Here is a 23,951-nt window from a genome sequence, read left to right on the forward strand (position 1 = left end):
ACACCTATCAAAATGTTACATATCCATCTGAGCTACAGCATACCCACATTCTGGATTCCCACTTTTTGAATTTAGACTTTATATATTGTTTTGCCCTGCTTCTACACTGTAAGTGGATAATCATTTCATCTACAGATTGATACTCAGTTGGAGTTACTGTCTCTGAGATTATTTTATCTTTCGCACTATGTCCACAGATGTGAGCATATGTAACCAATCAATTTGTATGAAATGGTGCTTAGATATCGCTGTTTCAACAGCAACATTACAATAAGAAATTTTTGAGGTGCACCATAAAAAATTATTGAAGCAAAATTCGCCTGCAGAAAAATATAAATTTTGATTTGAAATGCGCACACTGAGCCACTGGCAGTCACTGACTGTCCTCAGATACAAAACATCCCTGTCTCCATAACAGTTGAAGATCAAGAACTGGGAACAGGGCAACTGACTTGTGGGAACATAAAGGCCAAAAATATAAACACTCCCCACAGCAAGATCTTGTATTCTCCAGTATATTCAACTTGAGGCTAATGGCCAAATCTGACAGAGATCCCAAAAAGCCCTGTTCAGTTTTAATTATTTCATGTGTTTCTTAACGCCACTGACAAGAGTATCCATATGACTTTTATTTGTAGTACTGCTAGAATTAAACTGGAGAATTCCTCCTGGATCTTCCTCTGAAAAGGAACATTTAAAAATGGAGTTCAAATTTCTATTTTTGCTTTGTTGCCCTCAATTTTGATTCCTCTGTCATTCATGAGTGAATGAAGACTAACTTTGGTGCTACTGATATGATGAACATATGATCAGAATGTCTATGGGTGTGTGAGAGCTCTCTTGATAAGACTCCTGTATGATTGACGGATTCATATGCCCTTTTGGCAGCCAAATGCATTTTATTCAACATCTCTCTCTCTATAGCACTACACTTTGTTTCACATCTACTGTGCAGTAGTCATTTCCTTAGAAGTTTCTTTACAGAAACTGTTTAACCTGAGCTGTAAACCGTATAACATCTCATTATGAACTGTTCTACTAAGTACGTATATATTCAGTGCTTCATCAAGTGTTCTTCTAAACTTGAGCCACAGTATCTCTATATGCTTCAGATCAAAGCTAATTGGTTCAAGTTCCTCCTTGAGATAAGTCATTACTACCTCTTTATCTGCTTCACTAAACATGTAAATCTTTCTGTTTTCTAAAATGTCCTTTGCACTTTAGTAATCAGTGGTGCTAGAATTTTAACATAGTCATTGACTATGTGGACATTCTCATAAAAGGTCAGATTTATTTTTGGCATAAATTTAATATATTTACATGAGTGTGCTCCTGAACTATTTGCTCTATGCAGTTTTCAGATTGTTTCACAAGATGACTAGTTACATGCCTCACGCATAAAATTGTAATTTTCCCAGTGAGTTATTGAAAGTTTTGCTGAGATAAAAAAAAATTACCACCATGTAATATCTTCAGTGTCTCCAGATTTTGCTATGCACATGTTTCCAAGTCAATTGTTAGTAGTTCTGTATTATTCTCTATGCTTGTACTGTCAAACCACATCCTAACAGGTTATGGATCCAACTTATGCAATCAGCAAAAACAACATTTTTGTAATTGGACAAACACTTCAGTTCATAAGCTTAAAAGTTTGGAAATCAGCAAGTTCCTTAACACAGTGAATATGGCGGATATGACTGCTGCACATTGAGTTTAACTAAAAACACTTGAACATGATAATTACAATAGCAGAAAAATACACACTGAAGCTCTCTGCTTAAGGATACGAAAGTTGTGCAGCTTGAAAAACTAGCTTAAGAAATGTTAATAAGTGAAAGTTTCTACAATGTAATTGAACCAATGAAATTTCATAATTTCAGTACACCTATTTTATAATTCAAGTTACATGTAGCCATGTATCACAAGTTATACTTACTGGCTGATGAACTGAGTTACTATAGAAGTTATTGATAACTAGCAGAATTATTAGCAGGTGATGCTTAATGCAGTGACAAAGACATGTTAGTATTAAGTGTAATTTACTCATTTTTATGTACACATCAGTGGTGACTGGTTAGAGAAGGCAAGGGAGGCTGGGCATCCTTACTTTTCTGTGGTATAAATAATAGCAGTAGTATTAGCACTAATTAGTTTTACAATCAACCTTTATGTAGCTTTTTCAGTGAGCATGAATATGTTAACTTGTGTTATTTCTTCTAAATCATCAGCACTAGAAAGCAAGCGAAATGGCGAAAGCTTAGCTCTAACCTAAAGCAGACGGAGGTGCAAAGCATATGGCCAGGAGGCCAGACACAAGCGAGGCCACCTGTAAATGCTCAGTTGCCTTGGTAACCATTACATTACTGCCAGAAGCAAGAGAGGGGGAACAAGCTGCCTTAGCCATGCTGTCATGCATATCTGTACCATGGAAGGTCAATTGCTGTGGTGCTGCCTCTGTAGATTTCCCTTACGTTAGTTTCCCCACATGCAGTGAACATGGATAAACCTCAACCTTATACAAGTACTGATGTAATGCTTTTGAGTGAAGACATCATTATTTCCTCATAGGAGCTTTCATTTTCAAGGAGCTGTGACACTGAAAGATATAAATTTTGAAGAAAAGATGCCCAACAATGGCAATACGTCCTCTTCAGAAAGATAAGTTCAAAACACACGCATTCCATACTTCATGATATCAGCAACACAAGTGGTTATGTGCTAGCCCTACAACAGGAAAATAATTCTGCTTGCCATGTTTGCTCTTAAGCACAAGAAAAACTGTATGGTCCACTCAAGGTTTCAATGATCTGAAGAATCTGTCGACAGGTTTAGCATGGCATACTTCTTCTAAGATGATCAAGATAGGTTTATTTCATTTAAATAACTATCCAAAAAAATGTTTGGTATTTAAGAGCTACTTAATGAACATTACAACTAATGAAAATCAGCCACAACAATGAGATGAAAGCTAACAGAGACATTATAAAATTCTGACTGACGTCACTTTGTGTAAATAGGAGCTAGCTTTCAGTAGTCATGATGAGACAGAAGATTCCCTAAATTCCAGAAATTTCAGAGCCATTTTTAAAGTTGTACTAAAAAGAAGTGATTTAAAAGTACACTGGAGGAAAATGGGCTATTTCTGGAAATTTCAAAAACTATGCAGAACAATGTGTTTTCAAATCTGTATGTATTTGGCCCGGAAGGCTAGAGCTCCTAGAAAGACAGGCTGGTGCATCCACCATTTTGCTTCCCAATGAATGCTAAACTCAGCACATAGCTTATGTGAACTGTGTTGTTTTGTTCAAGTTATCTGAAATACACACATCAAAAAAAGTTTGGCATCACCACAGTTTCCAGAACTCCTCAAGAAAGACATTGACTGTGGATATTGTATCACAGACACAGTCCCTTTGACTGTTCAGATATGTCACTAAACCTGCCCAAAGATGTAAACAACCATGCATGAGCAGCGCCTATTAGTTCCAGTCTTTCCATCAGGAAGGAGGTACACTGCTCATGTTGTCTGTAGTACAACCATGCCTAGATGGTCAATACCGCGGTTCAATTGCGTCCACATTGTTACTTTGTGCCTGGAAGGGCTCTGAAGAAGGGAAGTGTCCAGGTGTCTCAGAGTGAACCAAAGCGATGTTGTTCGGACATGGAGGAGATACAGAGAGACAGGAACTGTCAATGACATGCCTCGCTCAGGCTGGCCAAGGGCTACTACTGCAGTGGGTCACCTCTGCCTATGGATTATGGGTCAGAGGAACCCTGACAGCAATGCCACCATGTTGAATAATGCTTTTCGTGCAGCCACAGGTCGTAGTGTTCCGACTCAAACTGTGTGCACTAGGCTGCATGATGCACAACTTCACTCCTGACGTCTATGTCGAGGTCCATCTTTGCAACCATGACACCATTCGGCATGGTAGAGATGGGTCCAACAACATGCCAAATGGACTGCTAAGGATTGGCTTCACATTCTCTTCATCACTGAGTGTCGCACACGCTTTCAACCAGACAATCTTCCAAATGTGTTTGGAGGCAACCCGGTCAGGCTGAATGCCTTCAACACAATATCCAGTGAGTGCAACAAGGTGGAGTTTCCCTAATGTTTTGGGGTGGAATTATGTGGGGCCGACGTGTGGAAGGTGCAGTAAAGGCTGTACGATACGTGAACGCCATCCTCCAACTGACAGTGCAACCACATTGGCAGCATATTGGCGAAGCATTCATCTTCATGGGCAGCAATTCACGCCCCCATAATGCACATCTCATGAATGATTTCCTTCAGGATAATGACATCACTCCACTTGAGTGGCCAGCAGGTTTGCCAGACATGAACCCTATAAAACATTTATGCAATAGATTGAAAAAGGCTGTTTATGGAGGACGTGACCCACTCTGAGGGATTTATGCTGAATTGCCATTGAGGAGTGGTACAATCTGGACCAGCAGTGCCTTGCTGAACTTGTGGATAGTATGCCATGATGAATATAGGCATGCATCAATGCAAGAGGATGTGCTACTGGCTATTTGAGGTACCGGTGTGTACAGAAATCTGGACCACCACCTCTGAAGGTCTCGCTGTATGGTGGTACAACAATGTGTGGTTTTCATGACCAATAAAAAAGGGCAGAAATGATGTTTATGTTGATCTCTATTCCAATTTTCTGTACAGGTTCCAGAACTCTTGGAACCAAAGTGATGCAAAACTTTCTTTGTTGTGTGTAGAACTGCTGCTGCATTATTCACTGTGCTGTGTGGTGTGCTCCAGAATTATGATATGAAGAACAAACGGGTGGCCCAAACCTATGATAGTGCTTCTGTCTGAAGAATTAAATGGCCTGCAAGCTAAGGCCTGTTAAGTATAAAACCAGTAAGGATTTTTTTCTATACACTTCATGGTATTCCTGTTTTCTTACACTGCTATTCCAAATGCACAGCAATTCTAGACAGTATTCTTGGTAAACATATTCCTTTGAGCAGTGAATCGAGATGGAACTATAATGCCAGAATAATATCTACCATTCTCGAAAACCATCTGGAGATTACTGAGATTTTAAATTAAATAATTGACAGTCCAGGCTCAAATGCAGGGACTACAAGAGAAGCCCCTGGTTTCAAAAATAGCCTCCTAGACTTTGGCTACAGTTTTATTCTCCCTGTTTTTCAAAGCATATTTTTAAAGAGTGAACTGCTTTCCAACATTCTTCAGAAAAAAGAAGTGATGCATATTTTTGCAAAAATCCTGTCTCAGGATGCAGAGCTCACATGAAAAACTTTAGAAATGAAAATAAAATGATCAGTTTTTTAAATTACATGTAATTCTTGACTAATTCAAAAACTCAAGCTTACATGAAAAGAGCTGAAATGATGGATGAACACATCGTCAATCCACTAAAGTCAAAATACAAACAGGTGTGCTTCGAAGTAGTGGATAATATTGTAACACAACTAGAAAGAAGATTTTCACATTGTGAAAAACTGTGCTTCCTTAAATGAGGTGATACTAATCAGTTCACCAGTTATGCTCAGTATTTCCCTGTAGACAGTATGTATTAATTATTACAAATGTATGGTGCATCCTTCACTCACTCGCACTTGCATGTAGAACTGGAGACTGTACTTTTTTCCCAGCATAAATAAACATTTCATTCTATCAGTTTGTGAAATTTAATCAAAAGAATGACTGAGGCTGAAATGGACCAAATTCTTCCAGAAGCTTTCAAACGATTTTGTCTAACTGCTACCATTAGTACTGCTACAAGTATTAGAGTGGAAAGGAGTTTTTCATGTCTTAAACATGTAAAAACATATTTGAGGAACAGTATGGCCCAGGGTTGCTTGTCAGCTCTTACTTATACCTCAACTGAAAAACCTGTACTGTGAATACTTGAAAGCTGAGACACATGGTATGATGATGTCATCAAAAAATTAAAAAAAAGATGGATCGTCAAGTTAACTTGCTTTACAAAAGTGACAATGCTAAAACACCCAATCCACCAGTTCATTAGTAGATAAGATTGTCATTATTATTATTATTATTATTATTATTATTATTATTATTATTATTATCCTTTTCTCAGACGTTATTTCTGGTTAAAAATGGAAAGTGACGCAGACTTTGATGAAGCGTGACTTCCTTTTAACTGTACGCTATATGTTACATTGCATTTAGGAACTTTCGGGTAATTGAAAATGTATCAATAATTACAGATTTCTGTAGTTGTATATATAAGTTTGGATGTAGCTGTATTGCATTGATGTACTGGTGGATATTGCGTGGTATGACTCCTGTAGTTGAAAGTATAATTGGTATACTGTCAACTTTATCCTGATGCCACATGTCCTTGACTTCCTCAGCCAGTTGGATGTATTTTTCAATTCTTTCACCTATTTTCTTCTGTATATTTGTTGTATTGGGTATGGATATTTTGATTAGTTGTGTTAATTTCTTCTTTTTATTGGTGAGTATTATGTCAGGTTTGTTATGTGGTGTTGTTTTATCTGTTATAATGGTTCTGTTCCAGTATAATTTGTATTCATCATTCTCCAGTACATTTTGTGGTGCATACTTGTATGTGGGAACATGTTGTTTTATAAGTTTATGTTGTAAGGCAAGCTGTTGATGTATTATTTTTGCTACATTGTCATGTCTTCTGGGGTATTCTGTATTTGCTAGTATTGCACATCCGCTTGTGATGTGATTTACTGTTTCTATTTGTTGTTTGCAAAGTCTGCATTTATCCGTTGTGGTATTGGGATCTTTAATAATATGCTTGCTGTAATATCCGGTGTTTATTGTTTGATCCTGTATTGCAATCATGAATCCTTCCATCTCACTGTATATATTGCCTTTTTTTAGCCATGTGTTGGATGCGTCTTGATCGATGTGTGGCTGTGTTAGATGATACGGGTGCTTGCCATGTAGTGCCCGCCCCCTCCAATTCACTTTCTTCGTATCTGTTGATGTTATGTGATCTAAAGGGCTGTAGAAGTGGTTATGAAATTGCAGTGGTGTAGCCAATGTATTTATATGAGTGATTGCTTTGTGTATTTTGCTAGTTTCTGCTCATTCTATAAAGAATTTTCTTAAATTGTCTACCTCTCCATAATGTAGGTTTTTTATGTCGATAAATCCCCTTCCTCCTTCCTTTCTGCTTAATGTGAATCTTTCAGTTGCTGAATGTATGTGATGTATTCTATATTTGTGGCATTGTGATCATGTAAGTGTATTGAGTGCTTCTAAGTCTGTGTTACTCCATTTCACTACTCCAAATGAGTAGGTCAACATTGGTATAACATAAGTATTTATAGTTTTGTCTTGTTTCTTGCTGTCAATTCTGTTTTCAGTATTTTTGTTAGTCTTTGTCTATATTTTTCTTTTAGTTCTTCTTTAATATTTGTATTATCTACTCCTATTGTTTGTCTGTATCCTAGATATTTATAGGCATCTGTTTTTTCCATCGCTTCTATGCAGTCGCTGTGGTTATCCAATATGTAATCTTCTTGTTTAGTGTGTTTTCCCTTGACTATGCTATTTTACTTACATTTGTCTGTCCCAAAAGCCATATTTATATCATTGCTGAATACTTCTGATATCTTTAGTAATTGGTTGAGTTGTTGATTTGTTGCTGCCAGTAGTTTTAGATCATCCATGTATAGCAAATGTGTGATTTTGTGTGGGTATGTTCCAGTAATATTGTATCCATAATTTGTATTATTTAGCATGTTGGATAGTGGGTTCAGAGCAAGGCAGAACCAGAAAGTACTTAATGAGTCTCCTTGCTTCCACGCTTAATCTGTATTGGCTGTGGTGTGATATTATTTGAATTTGTTTGGATATTAAGTGTGGTTTTCCAATTTTTCATTACTGTGTTTAGGAACTGTATCAGTTTAGGATCTACTTGATTTATTATTGTTATTATTATTATTATTATTATCAGTAATAATAGTAGTAATGGTGATGGTGGTGGTGTTGGTAGTTATCATCATCCTAGTAGTGACAGTAATAGTAGTGATGGTTAGGAATGTTAGGTATCAGTGCATTAAAAGGGAAGAAAAGGAGATTTTCCAATGTTTCCTGGCCTTCCCAGAATTTAGGCCTATGATCCACCACTGGTACACATAAAAAAAATTAATTAATGTGCCAGTATAGAGTATTAAATTAATTGTTTCTTGTTTCTATCCATTATTATTACTCTCTCTCTCTCTCTCTCTCTCTCTCTCTCTCTCTCTCTCTCTCTCTCTCTCTCTGTCTCTCTATCTATCTATCTATCTATCTATCTGTCTTTGTATTTAATTACTTAAATGTATTGTTTTAAATTTATATCATTTGGTTTGTGTATTTGATTTAAGATTCATCCACAGACACTATTTCATAAGATGCTTTTATTAATTTTATCTGTATTAACCCATGACAAATCCCGTATCACTGTATATAATAACATAGATGCTCAATACATAATCATTATAATAATAGCACCACTCATCAAAAACAACACTTGGGAATATGTATCAGGAGACCTACAACAAATTGCAGTGGCTGGAGAAGGTGAGGTGCTCTTTATTGCAGAAACTACGCATGCATGTTTGAAGAAACATTGTATCATAATTCGGAATAACACTGGCACTGCAATATTGTATTTATCTGCTGACACCAGACAAACGTCTTTCAAGTAAAATGTCTCCCCCAGATGAGAATATACACAATGGATGTACAAGTACAGGCTGTAGATACATGTCTGATGACATATGGAAGTTGGAGTCTGGCTGTGACTCATGGTCAGATAGCCTAATAGTAAGACCCCAGCTAGCACTCAAGCTTATTTCAAGGTGAATATTGAGTTTAGGTTCAGTTGAAAATTCAAGATTGAAAAATCAACCTGTTACACAGCTTATTTCAAGGTGGATATCGAGTTTAGGTTCAGTTGAAAATTCTAGATTGAAAAATCACCTGTTAAACAGTTTACATCAACCTGTAAAAATTTAGCTTGAATTAAAATAATTTTCCCAAGCTTGAAATAAACTGTAATTTCTCTGGGAGGCTGTACAGCAGATGCGCGCGCAGCATAGCTTCCATAGATGTCCACGGGAAGCGCCACAAGCGTTTGTAAGCCTTGCAGTTGCACTGACTCTGCTAGGTCTATGGCCATTTTATTTTTGTGACGTGCATTAATGATTGTTGACTGTTGTGAAGTTTGTTTTATACTGGAAAATAGTTCAGAAAATGTGTGGCGTCCCATGCCTTACTGCTACACTGGGTCTGAAGATGATATATAGTGTATTACAGGTACGCTGGTGCATTTTTTCTCATATTACAAATGTTAAATATTATTACGTAACGTAAAGAAATATCATATTCTTTTAAGTAGAAAAATTGAACCTGGATGAAAGTGAAATGGATTACCAGCTAAGAAAACATATTATAAATTGTTCAGCAAAAAGAGGTCATTTTAAACTAGCTCTCTAGTACGTGGCACTAATAAATTAAAACTTAATGTTATTTTACCTTTTTATAATCTCGTCTTTTTATGTATATCGCCCTATTGCATTTGTTTACTTGTAAATACTCACGTGTGTCACACCATGAATGAATAATCATGAAGTGTGGAAAGTTTCTTTGCTAATACAAATAGTAATGACATGGTGAACGGGAAAAGTGCATCAAGAACCAGTCACTACATAGGTGTCAGTATTTTTTATTTACGTAGCTTTGACTGGTCTTCAATCGCTCATAATTTTGTTGTTCCCTAGGTGAAATAATACTGCAAGGTCTACTGGTACTTCTTACTTTTATTGTTATTTGTAATGTGGCTGAAATCTAATAAAAGACAATATTAAAATATGACAAGGAGAATATTTTTTGTTCTTTTACATTTCAGTTCCACTGAACTGGTAATTTCTTAAATTCATTTCAATTTCATCTTTTATTTCATTTTGATTCAGTTTTACTCACCAAAATATAATTGTGGATAGAATAAACAGTCTACATTTTTCTAAACGGTAGTTTCCTTATAAGCTTACATTATGAGGTGTATATGATTTCAAGTAATTGTTTCTTTATAATTCAGATTAAATGGCCCTGAAACTGTTAGAAATAGTGATGTGTGGCTTCTTCATGAAGTCATCTTAAAATTACCCAAATGTCATCTTTACTTTCAAAATTTCAAACAAAAAGTTATTTCAAATTACTTTAAAAACCCTTTGGAATGACGTCACCAGAAGCAACTGCTTACTCAGTGACGTTTATACTAGTTAATGATTCTTACTACATCAGTGAGTTTGAAGTTATTTTGCTAATCTGCGGCATAAATTATATTTAGGTTGATCAGTTTCAACTTTTTACATTTTTTATGTTTAGGTATGGCTAACATTTTCTTTTACCTGTTACAGGATCATTATACCAGCAGAAGTCAGCGATATTTGATCCTGCTCTGGTCTGTGTGCTGGGGCCGGAGGGGCTTCAGAATAATTAAATTTTAAAATAAAACAATTTTAAACACTTTGAAAATAAAAATTTTTAAACATACATGTCTTGATAATTTTTTTCACACCATTTCCATTCTGATATTTATTTAATTAATTAGGTTCAATGAATTCAGATTAATAATTATATAGCTTAAAACAAGCTGTAAATACCAGGCCGTATTCCACGTGTGTAGATACAGCTGGAGCCAAACTTGATAAGTCAAGCTTGAAATGTAGCTTGAACTCTGCCAACTTTGATGTTTGTTTCAAGCTTGAATCCAACTAACAGGCTTGAATATTCCAGCTTTGATCAAGCTTATATACTTGAACTTTACATCTGGAAACAAGTTTGAAACTGGCTTACTGTGCTATCTGGGACAACCACTCGCAATACTCAGGAGATTTGGATTCCAGTCCTGGTCATTTTTTTTGTTATCATTCCATTATAAAACTGATGATTGTCCATTTTTGCGATTGTGAATACATTTTGTGTATTTCATAATGGCTGTAGTCACCACAGTGCCCCTACCTTCAGACACTGTTATAACGTCAAGTTTAACACATATATTTCAGAACGACACAACACATATAAGTCACAGAGTAAGCTGACAAGCAAGACATGTGTACACGTTAGCATTCGAATGAGCACTGAGTCCCAGTCTAGAGGCCACTGCTCGGCTGGCCGCTTAGGTGGCGCAGCTGCTGCATGGCTGGCAGACAGTGCTGCACATAGAGGACGCGCTTAATTGCGTGGCGGCGCTTTGAATGATCGGCGAGTCACAACACTTTTCCCCCCTTTTAAATTGTTGCACTGGTCTTGATGGAGGTGTCCTGGAGATGTCTAACGTCAATAGGCATTGTGTGACTCGCCGTAAAGTCTCGAGGAGGAGGCTTCCCGTATGGACGTAAGTGTCCCCGATGATAACGGGTCAAGATGACAGGAGACATAGGGGTCGAATCTGCTGGAGCCCCATGCACCAATCTGCCCGTTGCGGCAAGTCCAGTTGATATGACAGGAGACATGGGCGATGTGTTGGCGTCCATTGTAGGAGGAGGCGAGTAGATTTGCTCTGACAGAGGATGGTCATCCAGTTCCTGCATGGGCACGTCTCTTGGTGGTGTCCGTTCTTGTGCTGGCATCGCGATGACGTTGAGGAGAGGGCTGCGTTGTGAGTATTGAGAGAGTCCAAGATCCCGAGCGTCAGGTAGAGCCAAAGGTGGTGTAGCAGCATTCGGAACAGGCGTTGCTGGCACACGAAGCCGAAGCTGGTCTGAATGACGCACTGCAACACCTGTGTCCATCTGGATTTCATATAGGCATCTGCCACGGTGTCTTAAGATGCGGCCCGGGCTCCATTTTGGCTGCCTGCCATATCCCCGTACCCAGACGAGGTCATCGGCGGTGAACCGGCCAAGTGAAGGCACCCACGGCCGTGAGGTGGAAGGCCGCAGAAGATGAAGTAGTGTGCGGGGCTGTCGGCCATGTAAGAGCTCAGTGATGGGGAACCTGTCCACAACGCACTGCTCGGCAACATCCAGGTGGAAACACAAAAGTTCATCCCTATCGAATGCCTGATCAGGACCCATGGGAAGGCGAGACAGAGCATCAGCATTTGCATGTTGAGCCGTTGGCCGGAAATGAATCTTCTAATTGAAACGAGACAAGTAAAGAGCCCAACGCTGGAGGCGGTGTGCAGCCTTGTCGGGAAGTGACGTTGATGGATGGAACAGGGAAACAAGTGGTTTGTGATCCGTAACAAGATGAAATTTTGAGCCATAGAGAAAAACACCAAACTTATGAAGAGCATAAATAATGGCCAAAGCTTCTTTCTCAATTCGAGAATACTTTTGTTGGGCATCCGTGAGCGTTTTGGAGGCATAAGCAATGGGTTGTTCCGAACTGTCAGAAAAACGGTGCGCAAGGACTGCACCGAACCCATATTGAGAGGCGTCTGTGGCAAGAACAAGATGTTGGCCAGGTCGATAAGTAGACAGGCATGGGGCCTGTTTCAGCATAGTCTTCAGTTTCTGGAAAGCTGCTTCGCATGATGCGGACCAGTGAAAAGGCATGTTCTTATGCAACAGGCGATGCAACGGCTGAGCCATGGAAGCCGCAGACAGTAAAAACTGGTGATAGTATGCTATTTTCCCCAAGAAGGCCTGCAGTTCCTTAACAGATGTAGGGCAAGGAAGGGCATCGATCGCAGCGACAGTTTGCTGAAGTGGACGAATACCATCCCGAGAGAGTTGAAACCCCAAGTACATGATAGATGCCCGAAAAAATTGTGATTTCTGAAGATTACACTTAAGACCAGCAGTCTGTAAGACATGAAAAAGTGTGCGGAGATTTTGAAGATGTTCTTCAGTGGTGGAGCCAGTGACAACAATGTTTTGTTCCAAGAATCACTGAAAGAGAGCAGGGGTGCTAGCAACCCCGAATGGCAAGCGTTGGTATTGATAGAGGCCGAAAGGCGTGTTAAGGACCAAGAAACTGCCGGGAAGCAGCATCAAGAGGAAGTTGATGATGAGCTTCTGACAGGTCAATTTTAGAAAAATACTGGCCTCCAGCAACTTTAGTGAACAGTTCTTCAGGGCGGGGCATAGGGTAAGTGTCGATGAGGCATTGAGCATTTACAGTGGCTTTGAAATTGCCACAGAGACGAATATCACCATTTGGCTTAACAACGACAACGACAGGAGAGGACCACTCACTGGAAGTGACAGGAAGTAAGACCCCTGAAGTAGTGAGAGAGATCCAACTCCCATTTTACCCGATCATGAAGGGCCACAGGAATGGGCCGAGCCCGAAAAAACTTAGGCCGAGCAGTGGGTTTGAGCGTGATATGAGCTTCAAAGTCATTTGCATGGCCTAACCCAGGAGAAAAAAGGGACAAAAATGTCGTCGACAAGGAATCCAGTTGAGCATAAGGAATAGCATCAGAGACAATATTGACAGAGTCATCTATGGAGAACCCAAAAACACCAAAGGCATCAAAACCAAAAAGATTCTCTGCGTTACTCTGGTCGACCACAAATATGGGAACAGTGCGAACAATGGATTTGTAAGATACCTCAGCATTAAACTGTCCCAAGAGAGAAATCTTCTGTTTATTGTACATCTGTAATTGCCAAGTGACAGGTGACAGGAGTGGAGAACCCAACTGAAGATACGTCTGAGAATTAATTATAGTGGCAGCAGAACCAGTATCCACTTGCATGCGATCATCTCAACCAAGGATTTGGACAGTGAGGAATAACTTCCCTAAAAGGGAAGAAGTGCAATTGACAGACAACACAGAATCAGAATCAGCGTCATGTTCATGAACATCATGTATGCGCTCGGATTTGCAAATGGAAGACACATGACCTTTCTTTTTGCAATTGTGACACACAGCCCAATGTTGAGGACAATCCTCGTGTGAATGTTTCGTAAAGCACCACGGACATGAAGGAAGTTGCCGGGGGTTTTGCTGCAGTTTCTTATCGGGTTGTTTACGGCTAGGCCGAGGCTGCACGTGGGAGTGCACTGCGGCCACATCGGCCGGCGGGGACGTGCCGCACGTGTCGTCAACAGCGCACAGAGGTTGTATTTCCCCGACATCACCCCATGCCTCTATTTGCGCCCCAGCGGCGCGAGAAATTTCAAAAGACTGCGCAATGGAGAGAACTTCATCTAGTGTTGGATTTGCCAACTGAAAGGCACGTTGCTGAACGTCTTTGTCGGGTGTCGACCAGATAATAGCATCCTGTACCATGGAATCGGCATAGGATTCTTTGTGAACGTCAGTAACAAATTGACACTTTCAACTGAGGCCGTGAAGTTCAGCAGCCCAGGTGCGATAGGACTGATGTGGCTGTTTTTGACAACGATAAAAGGCAACATGAGAGACTACCACATGCATTTGCTTTTGAAAATAGACAGACAGAAGTGAGCACATTTTCAGCAAAGGACAAAGACGCAGGATCCTTCAAAGGAGCCAATTGCGACAACAACCGACACATTTGAGGTGAAATCCAGGAAAGGAACAGAGACTTACATGGTTGTTCGTCCATGACATGAAATGCCAAGAAGTGCTGTCGAAGACGTTTTTCATAATCAGACCAGTCTTCTGCCATCTTGTCGTAAGGAGGAAAAGGAGGTATAGCCAACGACGAGAAACGCCCCGCATTTAATACCGCGATGAAATCGCAAATCGCCACTTTTAGAAGCATTTGCTGTTCAAGGAGATTTTGCAATAGTTGCTTGACAGTAGCCGTGGAACCCTGTGGGTCAACGGTGAAAAGGAAAAATCCACTACCTCGTCACCAATTGTTATAACGTCAAGTTTAACACATATATTTCAGAACGACACAACACATATAAGTCACAGAGTAAGTTGACAAGCAAGACATGTGTACACGTTAGCATTCGAATGAGCACTGAGTCCCAGTCTAGTGGCCGCTGCTCGGCTGGCCACTTAGGTGGCGCAGCTGCTGCATGGCTGGCAGACAGTGCTGCACATAGAGGACGTGCGTAATAAGTGGTGGCCCTTTGAATTATCGGCGAGTCACAACAGACACGCATGCATATCTGAAGGAACATTGCATCATAATTACAAATATCACAGGTACTGAAATATCATATATAACTGCTCTTTATTTTTATTTGATGATGGAGCTTATATTTAGGTATTTCTTTACAGATATTTTTATTAGATACAGCTACATCTTATTTCCTTGAAATTAAAAGACAAGAAAAATTTCCATTCGTGTTCTTTGAGAAACAGTGCGTTAGACTGAGCATAATGACCCAGTGATTGTAGACATTTTATTTTTGTAATTGGAGGCATTCAGCTAATTATTAGTAAATGTTAACAATTTCATATCATCTGATTCCCTGCTGAAGTCTTCTAACCAGTTTGTAAATGTGTCCATAACCATCTTATCTTCAATAGACTTCTTAATTTAATTCTTTAAATGCTAAAGACAATCTTTCATTAATTTGAAGCACAGACCTGCTTCAGTCATGTAAAAGTTTTACTTTTTTTAGAGGGATATCCAGTTGTGGTACAAATCTTATAACTCTACATTGCATGCTTAACACTTACCTGTAGATGTCTGAGAACTATCTGCTGTTGGTCCCGTAGCATTCAAACTGGAGATTGTTGATTGTTGATGGTTAGATGTAAATGGCTGAACAGCAGGATAAGCCATGAATCGATGAGAGCCATTGCCAGATGTTGCCAAGGTCCCATGATGTGGCAGTGATGAACTTATTATGTTACTTGCTGGGGAAGACGGTATGTAAAACAGTGGCATACTTGACACTGCCTGGGCTGCTGGCTGTAACAGAATTGCTTTATAACCGTCTTTAGAGCTATTTTCTAAAGCTTCATGAGTAAAGTTTTAGACACTGACAATGTCTTGTGAATTTATAGCAATCAAAACACCTAATGTATACTCCAGTTATTTTATTTACTTAATAACATATTCTTTACAGTTAAAAAATGCTGTATATTCCTCTATTCTGTATGGTAAGTCATTTCAGTTACCAGTCAAAGAAGGTTTTCCTTTATTAATCACAGCATTTGATTAATGAATTTATGGGTATGGGATATTTATTTGTGTAATGTAACCAATGAAACAAGGTGCATGAACAAAATTTATTTGATGATATTTAACATAAATTGCCAGAATATATACTTTGTACAGATTTATTGCACTTGCTTGAGTAATGATTATGTGCTCCAATATTTTTGACCTTTTCTAGTTCGCAAGGATCACTTCATTTAGATGGAAGGAACATTAAATCTAAAACACAAGAATAATAGTGTAAAATGTGTATTCTGTTAGTTTTTTCTGACATGTTTTACTTCCAAAGGGAGTCCCACCTAATGGATCAATGGAACAAACAATGGATCACATTCTAATATAATGCTACTCTTCAGAGTTCATGAGGCCTGAAACACATGCTTCAAAGTTGATGCTCTAAGAGATGGGGAAATCTTCACAAGTGACTGTAAACTCAGATGATTTATGTCATTCTCAAGGCAGACAATACAACACCATCTGCTTTTGCTTAAAGCCACAGCACATGGGGCTGAGCCCCTGGCATAAACAGTATAAGACAGGAGGACAAACTATAATGCACGATACTGTAGCTACCCATCAACCAGAGATAACTACCACTAATATGTTATCAATAGTAATTCAGAGTAATTTCTAATGCTCACTTGGTCCCTTTAATTTTTCAAAAGGGAGAGAGTCAGTTCTGACATAACATTAAAAAAATCCTGACACCCTGTTCATATGGTCTCACACCAGTTTAATATTGGTTGGTTCCTTTAGAACACAGTCACAACTGACAAAATTGGATGCTAAGATTTTTTGTGTTGCTGTACTCCATAGCATGAACAATATATGAAGGCAGTTTTCAAAAACTGCAGATTTAGTTCTTTCTTCTAAACATGTGTACTGCTTACTTCAGTATAATGGTACTCAAAAGTCAGGTGGCAGTTTCAGGGTGAGATGGCTTGGGCCCTGTGCACTGAAGTACACAGAGCATCATAGTAAATGTGGAATTATGAGCTATAGATAATGCAAATAAATATCTAACTCCCTTGTTTTGAAATAAATAAATAAAAATAAACATTCTTGAAGAAGATGAATTAAAATTTCAGCAGTCTAAACATTATCCAGCATATTATAGTGGTTGTAATTAGTGACTGGTTACATTCAGGACCCTGGTTCAATTCAAATTCCCTGGTAATATTTATAATCTAGTATCTGAGAGTTCTAAAAGATCTAGAAACTTCACATTGATCAAATGTCTGTATAATTATAGAACTTTGAATATTGTGTATAGAAAGTAGTGCTCTTGCTTCAGGATCCTATTTAACTATGTGTATCTTTTATGCTTTATTTACATAAAATACTTTCAGTGTTACTGGTCAAATTTTACTGATGACCCAATTCTCATATTTGGTACATAAATCTGGTGACTATACAGCATAGTTTGGTGGAGGTGCTATGATTCCAACTATGCTATGAACTTGAAAAGAGGCCTTAAGCTGTTCCTGAGGTTGTCCTAATCAGGAGACTAATATCTACAAAAACACCAGTGACTCAGTTACACATCAGGTGTCCATTAGTGTATTTCAGAAATGATAATCAGAATTTGATAAAACAGTTCAAGGGTTCAGCCAAGATGCCAAATGCAACAAGCAGTGTGAAAAGATGTATTTTATATGTGTCTACTTTTACCTGGATGGCACAGTTTGAAACTGTAAGGACAAGAGGAATTTCAAAGGACAAGAACCTGAAACATATCAGGTGGGATGTTCATCTTCAACCTCCAACATGTGTTATTAGCCTATTAATAAACCCTGTCCTTGAGGTAACCCTACACCCAGAAATCATGTGAGTTCATGTTTGGTGATCTTGGTGGCCATGGAGTTTGTAATGATTGACCAATGATTTAATTTTCTCCTGATAAGCTACTGAGTAACCAAGTGACTTCACAAGTAATGTGAGATGAAGCTTCATCATGCATCAAAACAGCTGAGTCCAAATCATGTCTCTCCAAAAAAGCAGGGATCATATGTGGATGAAGCACATTACAGTGGGGTCTGCCATTCATGCTACATGTCCTTTGACCTTGGGGACAAAGTTCCTCCAAGAAAAATGGATCAATCATGAACTGTGTCATGAAGCCACTCCAAACAGTGACGTGTTCATTCATGAACATTAGTTGGTGGTGGCGATCCACAATGTGACAATTGTGTGTTTGCTATCCCAGCGAGAGTAAAGTGTGCTTCAACAATCCACAAAACATTCCAAGGTCACATGTCATTAACTTGAACCCTTAAAATAAATGTAGGAGAAAAACCTACCTGAGTGTCTGTGTCAGTTTGCAAAAACTGATGAGTAAAATGAAGTTTGTACAGATGCTATTCTGCAACTGTTTGCAGTGTTCTTCAAGTGGTGGGCCATGAAATATTCAGCTCTCATGACACAGCTTGTGCATTGCTTGAAGATCATACATTGTGTCCAACATTCTCAGCCATGGCAACAGTAATTTCTTCAATGATCTGTAGCAGAATTGGCCACTGGCCTTGCCCAGGAGAAATTTGCATATTGCCAGTTAATTCAAACTTCTGAATCATGTTCTTCAATCTCAGTGCAGAAATAGGACCTCTCCATATTCCTTTAATGCACTGATACTTGCAAAGAGCAGCAACACTATTGCTATTATTTGATAAAACAACTTTATGGATAAAGCCCTGCTCACCTTGTCCAGACGCAAGTTGACTGCACATGGATGCTTGTGTTTCTACGCTATGTCGGCATACCAATACCAGCTACTAACAGCAATTCATGACACTAAAACTACTAAAAATGCAAATTCTGCAGCGCACAGTCTGAACACCATTCCTGTAAAGCTGGGTACCCGTACATAAATAATTTTCTGTCTACACTGGGCATGTCTTTGCTACCTACATAATATTTTTGTTTTTTAATAGGCATTTAAAGAGCAAACAAGCTGCTTAACAAGCATGATGAAAGTAATATAGGCTGGGAATTTTGACTTAAAACCTAGAAAATGGCTCTTCGTCCTCAGATATATAAAAATCTTAGGGATACTGGTTCATTGGTAAAATATATACAGGCTAGGAATCATCACCTAAAAACTATAAAGTGGCTCATCACTCCTTGAGAAATAAAAATCTTAGGGATCCTAATGATCTGACATGAAGTCCATCCTATTCCAGAACCATTAGAGCCATAACAGATTTCCTAACTCATTGACAAATTCATAATGTGAATAGTTTCTACAGAATAGGAACCTATTTCTTATGTTTCAGAAGATTTCAGTATCATTGTAATATCACTCATTGTTCAGATGTCGGGCAGAAGTTCTTATATATTTTCACTAATAATTGGTGGTATTCAAAACACTTTACCTGTACTTCACACAACAGAACACATTCCAGGAGACAATGCTCTCATAATTGGGTTGTTGACACATTGGTTGTATTGCATGAAGTACATTTAAAGTGTGTTGAATACTATAAATTATTAGTGGACTTTATTCATTTCTATTGTGATAACCCTACATTACCCCATCTATTGCACCAGTGCCACATTGGCTGCCGTACCAGCTCATATTTTTATGATTCAGTTCAGCCTCACTGGCACCTGGTAGCACAGGTATGCCCACCAGGTGGTGACACAATGTAAGAGTAATAACAGCATCACAGAGAGGCTGACACCTACAGTGTCAACCTGAAGTGTCAACAGGTGCGTCTTTGGAGATTGCTCTTCGGATGTTAATGTGGCAGCAAATGGAAATCCAGATGCAGTTGGAAATGCTGCAGTAGGAACACAAGGCCATGTTGGACTGAGTGTTGACAGGCCTGTTAATGTGGCCTCAAAATTTTTCAACCTATCTGCTACCTTTCTCCACCTATGACAAAGCTGTTAAATGCTGGGTACCTTATGAAAAATGTCTATGGTAACACTTTGTGGCCTTCAAGATGACAGATGCCGACTCTCTTAATGCTATCTTTCCATCATGGATGTCCCCTGAAACGTACTACTTGTTACACTAGTTAGTCTCCCTTCAGGGTCCGGCATTTCTGTCATTCAATGAAATGTGTCATTTGCTGATTTCATATTATTGCAAACACACTCCTATGATATCTGCATTAGTGAAGTTTCATCAATGAATGAAACAACCTCATGAATCTTATTGGTCTTGGGCTATGTAGCTGCAAGACTTAAGTTACTCAATCTAAGGGATCTTATGTGGACACAATAGGTTGTGAAGCTGTCATAATGTTGGCTCCTGATAAATAAGTCTGCCAATGGACACTTCTGCTTGGAGACCACTCCTTAGAACATGTACTTAAGATAGCACAAGCAACAAAGGCCAATCAGATAGAGCTGATGTGTCAACTGTCAACTTACATCACAATTCGCACTCATATTCCTGCATGCCTTTAGATGCAGAAGCTATCGTGGTACAGCATGCCCAGCTACTGTGCTCCACATCCACTCCACTGTGGTGCACAAACTTCCACAGGCCCATACCTTCCTGCCCCACTTGTTTTGCTCAATGCAACTGACCAGCCAGCCTTCAGTATTGGGCTTCTCGCCATCAGCATTGAAAGAAAGACACACAGTAATGGTGTGCAACTCTCAATCAACTCTGGCTTTCACTTCTAACCCTCATGCTATGGACTAGTATTTTCAGATGTCTTGTGAGTTATATCTGGCAACAAATTTCCATTGCGAGACAGTTTAAGACAGAGAAGACATACAAGGCAGGGGTGCACTCATTGAGATTCCTTGTGATGGGCAACCACCAATTCAGTACATTTAGTGCTAGACCTCATGCCCTAACAAGAAATGGATGATCTGTGCAAGGAATTTCCCATCCTTCTTTTGCCTGGACTAGGCAAGGCCACAGATTATGTGGCACATATCACTGTCAAACCCTCTGTACAATCTAATTTTCTCTTTCTTAATGCCTGGTCTGCGCCCCTGGCACTTTATGATCAAGTAACAGAAGAAGTACATAGGCTAGTACCTTTGGGCACCGTGGAACCCATATCACCTAATCAATGGGCTATGCCATTAGTGATTACTAAGAAAATGACGGGCAAGCTCCACAATGATGGGAAAGCTCCACCTTTGCAGGAATTTCATAGTGACTGTCAATTCACAATCTGTGGTCAATAGATACCCCATTCCCACCTGGAAGAACTTGAGACAGAACTGTTTGGGGTCAGTATTTTTTGAAACTGGATTTCTCAGAAACATATTTGCAGCTGCCTCTTGAGGAAGAGACATGTCAGCTTCATGCTGTCAGTATGCCATATGGCTTCTACCAATACAACCAGTTGGTTTTTGGAGTTGATAGCACTCCATGACTATTCATCATTATTTAGAACAACTCAAACAATGAATCCCTTGTTATATCAACAACCTTGATGGTACTGTGGTCACAGATCCCACCACTGAGGACCATCTTCGCAGTGTTCAGCTTCTGTTTCAGACCTTGCAGGATGTGGGTGCAATTTGGATAAGTTGTATTTCTTACAACCTTCTATTGAATATCTGAGTCATGCCATTTCCCATTGGGCAAAACAGGTGATAAACAGACATAGTAAAGCTTTTGAGGCTGCCCACATCCTACTAACATGAAGCAGCACCAGGCATTTTTAGGCCAAGTCACTTATTTACCACAAGATCTTGCTGCAGGCAGATACAGTAAGATATCTTCTCTATCATTTGCTCATGAAGGTCACATTAGGTGTTTGGTCAGCTGACAGTGAACAAGCATACTGGAAACTGAAAAATGGTCTGCATTCCACTTGTGCCTGGCCACATATCAGTAGGTTCACCATCTCGTTATGGTTACCAATGCATCACAGTATGACATGGTGGCCATGCTGTCTCTTTGCAATACAGATGGCTTGGGACAGCCCATTGCTTTTGCCTTGAAGACACAAGACAGAAAATTACTTGCAAATCAAGACAGAGGCCCTCATTATTATTTATGCATTCAAGAAGTTTCATGTGTCTCTTTATGGTGTGCAGTTGCACCTGGTTATGGACCATAAACCTTTTATTTCCCTCTGTAGCTCTGCAGCACATCTGCTGGGCAAGACAGCACACCAACTTCAGTCATGGGCTCTCCTCCTCAGTCTTTATTATTAAGAGATCAATTTTCACAAAACAGCCCAGTGCTTTAATGTTGATGCCATCTCCAGCCTTCTTATGCTTCAACCAGGACGATGTTCTTTGTTTCTGACTTGACGTTGAAGCTCAACAGACAGTGGATGGGTTCCCAACTGGCACTTGCCTCACCAAGGTGGTAGGCTTGGAGCCTTTATTTTGCCATGTGCAGCAGTATATTCAGTGTGGGTGGCCAGAATGGTTTCTTGCTCATGCACAGTATCCTGTTTGTAATTATTTTGTGCTGTTCCACAGGTTGACTTTTATTGATGATGTTATTCTGTTGACTACAGAATGTGCTGTGCTGCACATGATCATTCTGGTGTGTTTCGGGTTGGACATTCTTCACCTCCCGCATCATGCTCACTCAGGTGCATTACAAAGGAAGAAGATATTAACAAACTGACATGTCTACTGGCCAGGGATTGATCATGAGATTTAACATTTATTTGATTCTTGTTTTAAGTGTGTGGGTCACCAGGCCACCCTGCAGCAGTGTTACTCTCTATAGCTGGAACCTACACTGTCAAGGGATTGTGTGTACCTTGATTTTGTGGGCCCTTTTTCTGGATGCTTACTGGCTAGTTGTCATAGATGTCTTCTCTTGGTTTCTATCCATTGTAAACTGCTGCTCACTGATGGCAGAATCGATGGTGCTGGTCCTCACCGTGACCTTCCCCATCGACAGCCTCCCTCACACCCTGGTGAAGGACAACATCCCACAGTTTATCCCACAAACTTTTCAAATGTTTTGTGTGCAACATGGTATCCACCACATAAGGGTGTTGCTGTCCCATCCTCAGTTCAACAGGAAGGTGGTAAGCCTCATCCAGACTTTCAAGACAGAGATGAAGAAATACATAGAAGGTACCACAACTGAAGATAAGCTTATCCATTTTATCAGTTCTTATAGGTAGACACCACAGGGTGAAAAGAGCCTGGCTGAACTGCTTCATGGGTGCCAGCTGCTCACAGTTCTCAATGTCCTAATGCCCATGCCACACCCTCTTTGGACACCTCTGTTGCCACAATACATACTGGAGGCCATAGTAGGAGCCCACACTTTTGATCACAATGGGCACAAGATCCTGGCGGTTTTCCAATGCCAGTAGGGTTGGGAGTCTACATGCCACAGCTGGATGAAGGCTGGTGACTTGACACTGCAACCAACTCTGTCCACAGCTAGAGGATTGACCTCCACTACCACAGCACAGACCTCTTAGCCCCACTCCCTCCTTCCCAGTGACCAGATCTTCTCATTCTTTGCCACCGTTGGAGCCCCCTTCTCTCGTTTTGTCTCCACCTCCTATGTTGAACATGATCTTGCCTAATTAAACCTCCTCTGATGTCTTTTCTAGCCCTCTGACCAAACATCAGGGGTTGGATGCAGAGAACCTACAGCAGCAACTGGTGGCGCCAGACCAGCCAGCTCCTAACCCTCCCCCAAGGCCTTCAACAGCCCCCTGCATCCTGTTCCAGCATCAGAACCTCGAGGCATCTCACCTGTAGATACCCCCAGCAATGGAGCCATCACCACCAGTGCCATTTCCAGCCCTACTCACTAGTGCTGGCCAACAGGGGCCTTTGGCTTCTCTGCAGGCACCCATTGACAGTGCCTCAAAAGATACGGACATCACATTTCTGGGTGCAGTGCACCATCTTAAGCTGTGGGAGAGAGACACCAGAGGTGCACCATCTTATAGTGACCCTGCCAAGGGAGAGGACTGTGGTAACTCTATGTTACCACATCTACT

General features: G+C 39.9%; 1 protein-coding gene across 1 annotated transcript in view; it reads right to left on the reverse strand.

The window, feature by feature from the left end:
• Nucleotides 1-23,951, reverse strand: part of LOC124722882 (cAMP-regulated phosphoprotein 21) — a 768,630-nt gene that overhangs the window by 63,539 nt on the left and 681,140 nt on the right. The window contains exon 17 of the mRNA XM_047248019.1: nucleotides 15,564-15,798. Coding sequence (XP_047103975.1) covers nucleotides 15,564-15,798 — 235 coding nt within the window. The remainder of the gene's footprint in view (nucleotides 1-15,563; nucleotides 15,799-23,951) is intronic.

The sequence above is a fragment of the Schistocerca piceifrons genome, chromosome X (genome assembly GCF_021461385.2).
Source record: "Schistocerca piceifrons isolate TAMUIC-IGC-003096 chromosome X, iqSchPice1.1, whole genome shotgun sequence".
Taxonomy (NCBI): Eukaryota; Metazoa; Arthropoda; class Insecta; order Orthoptera; family Acrididae; genus Schistocerca; species Schistocerca piceifrons.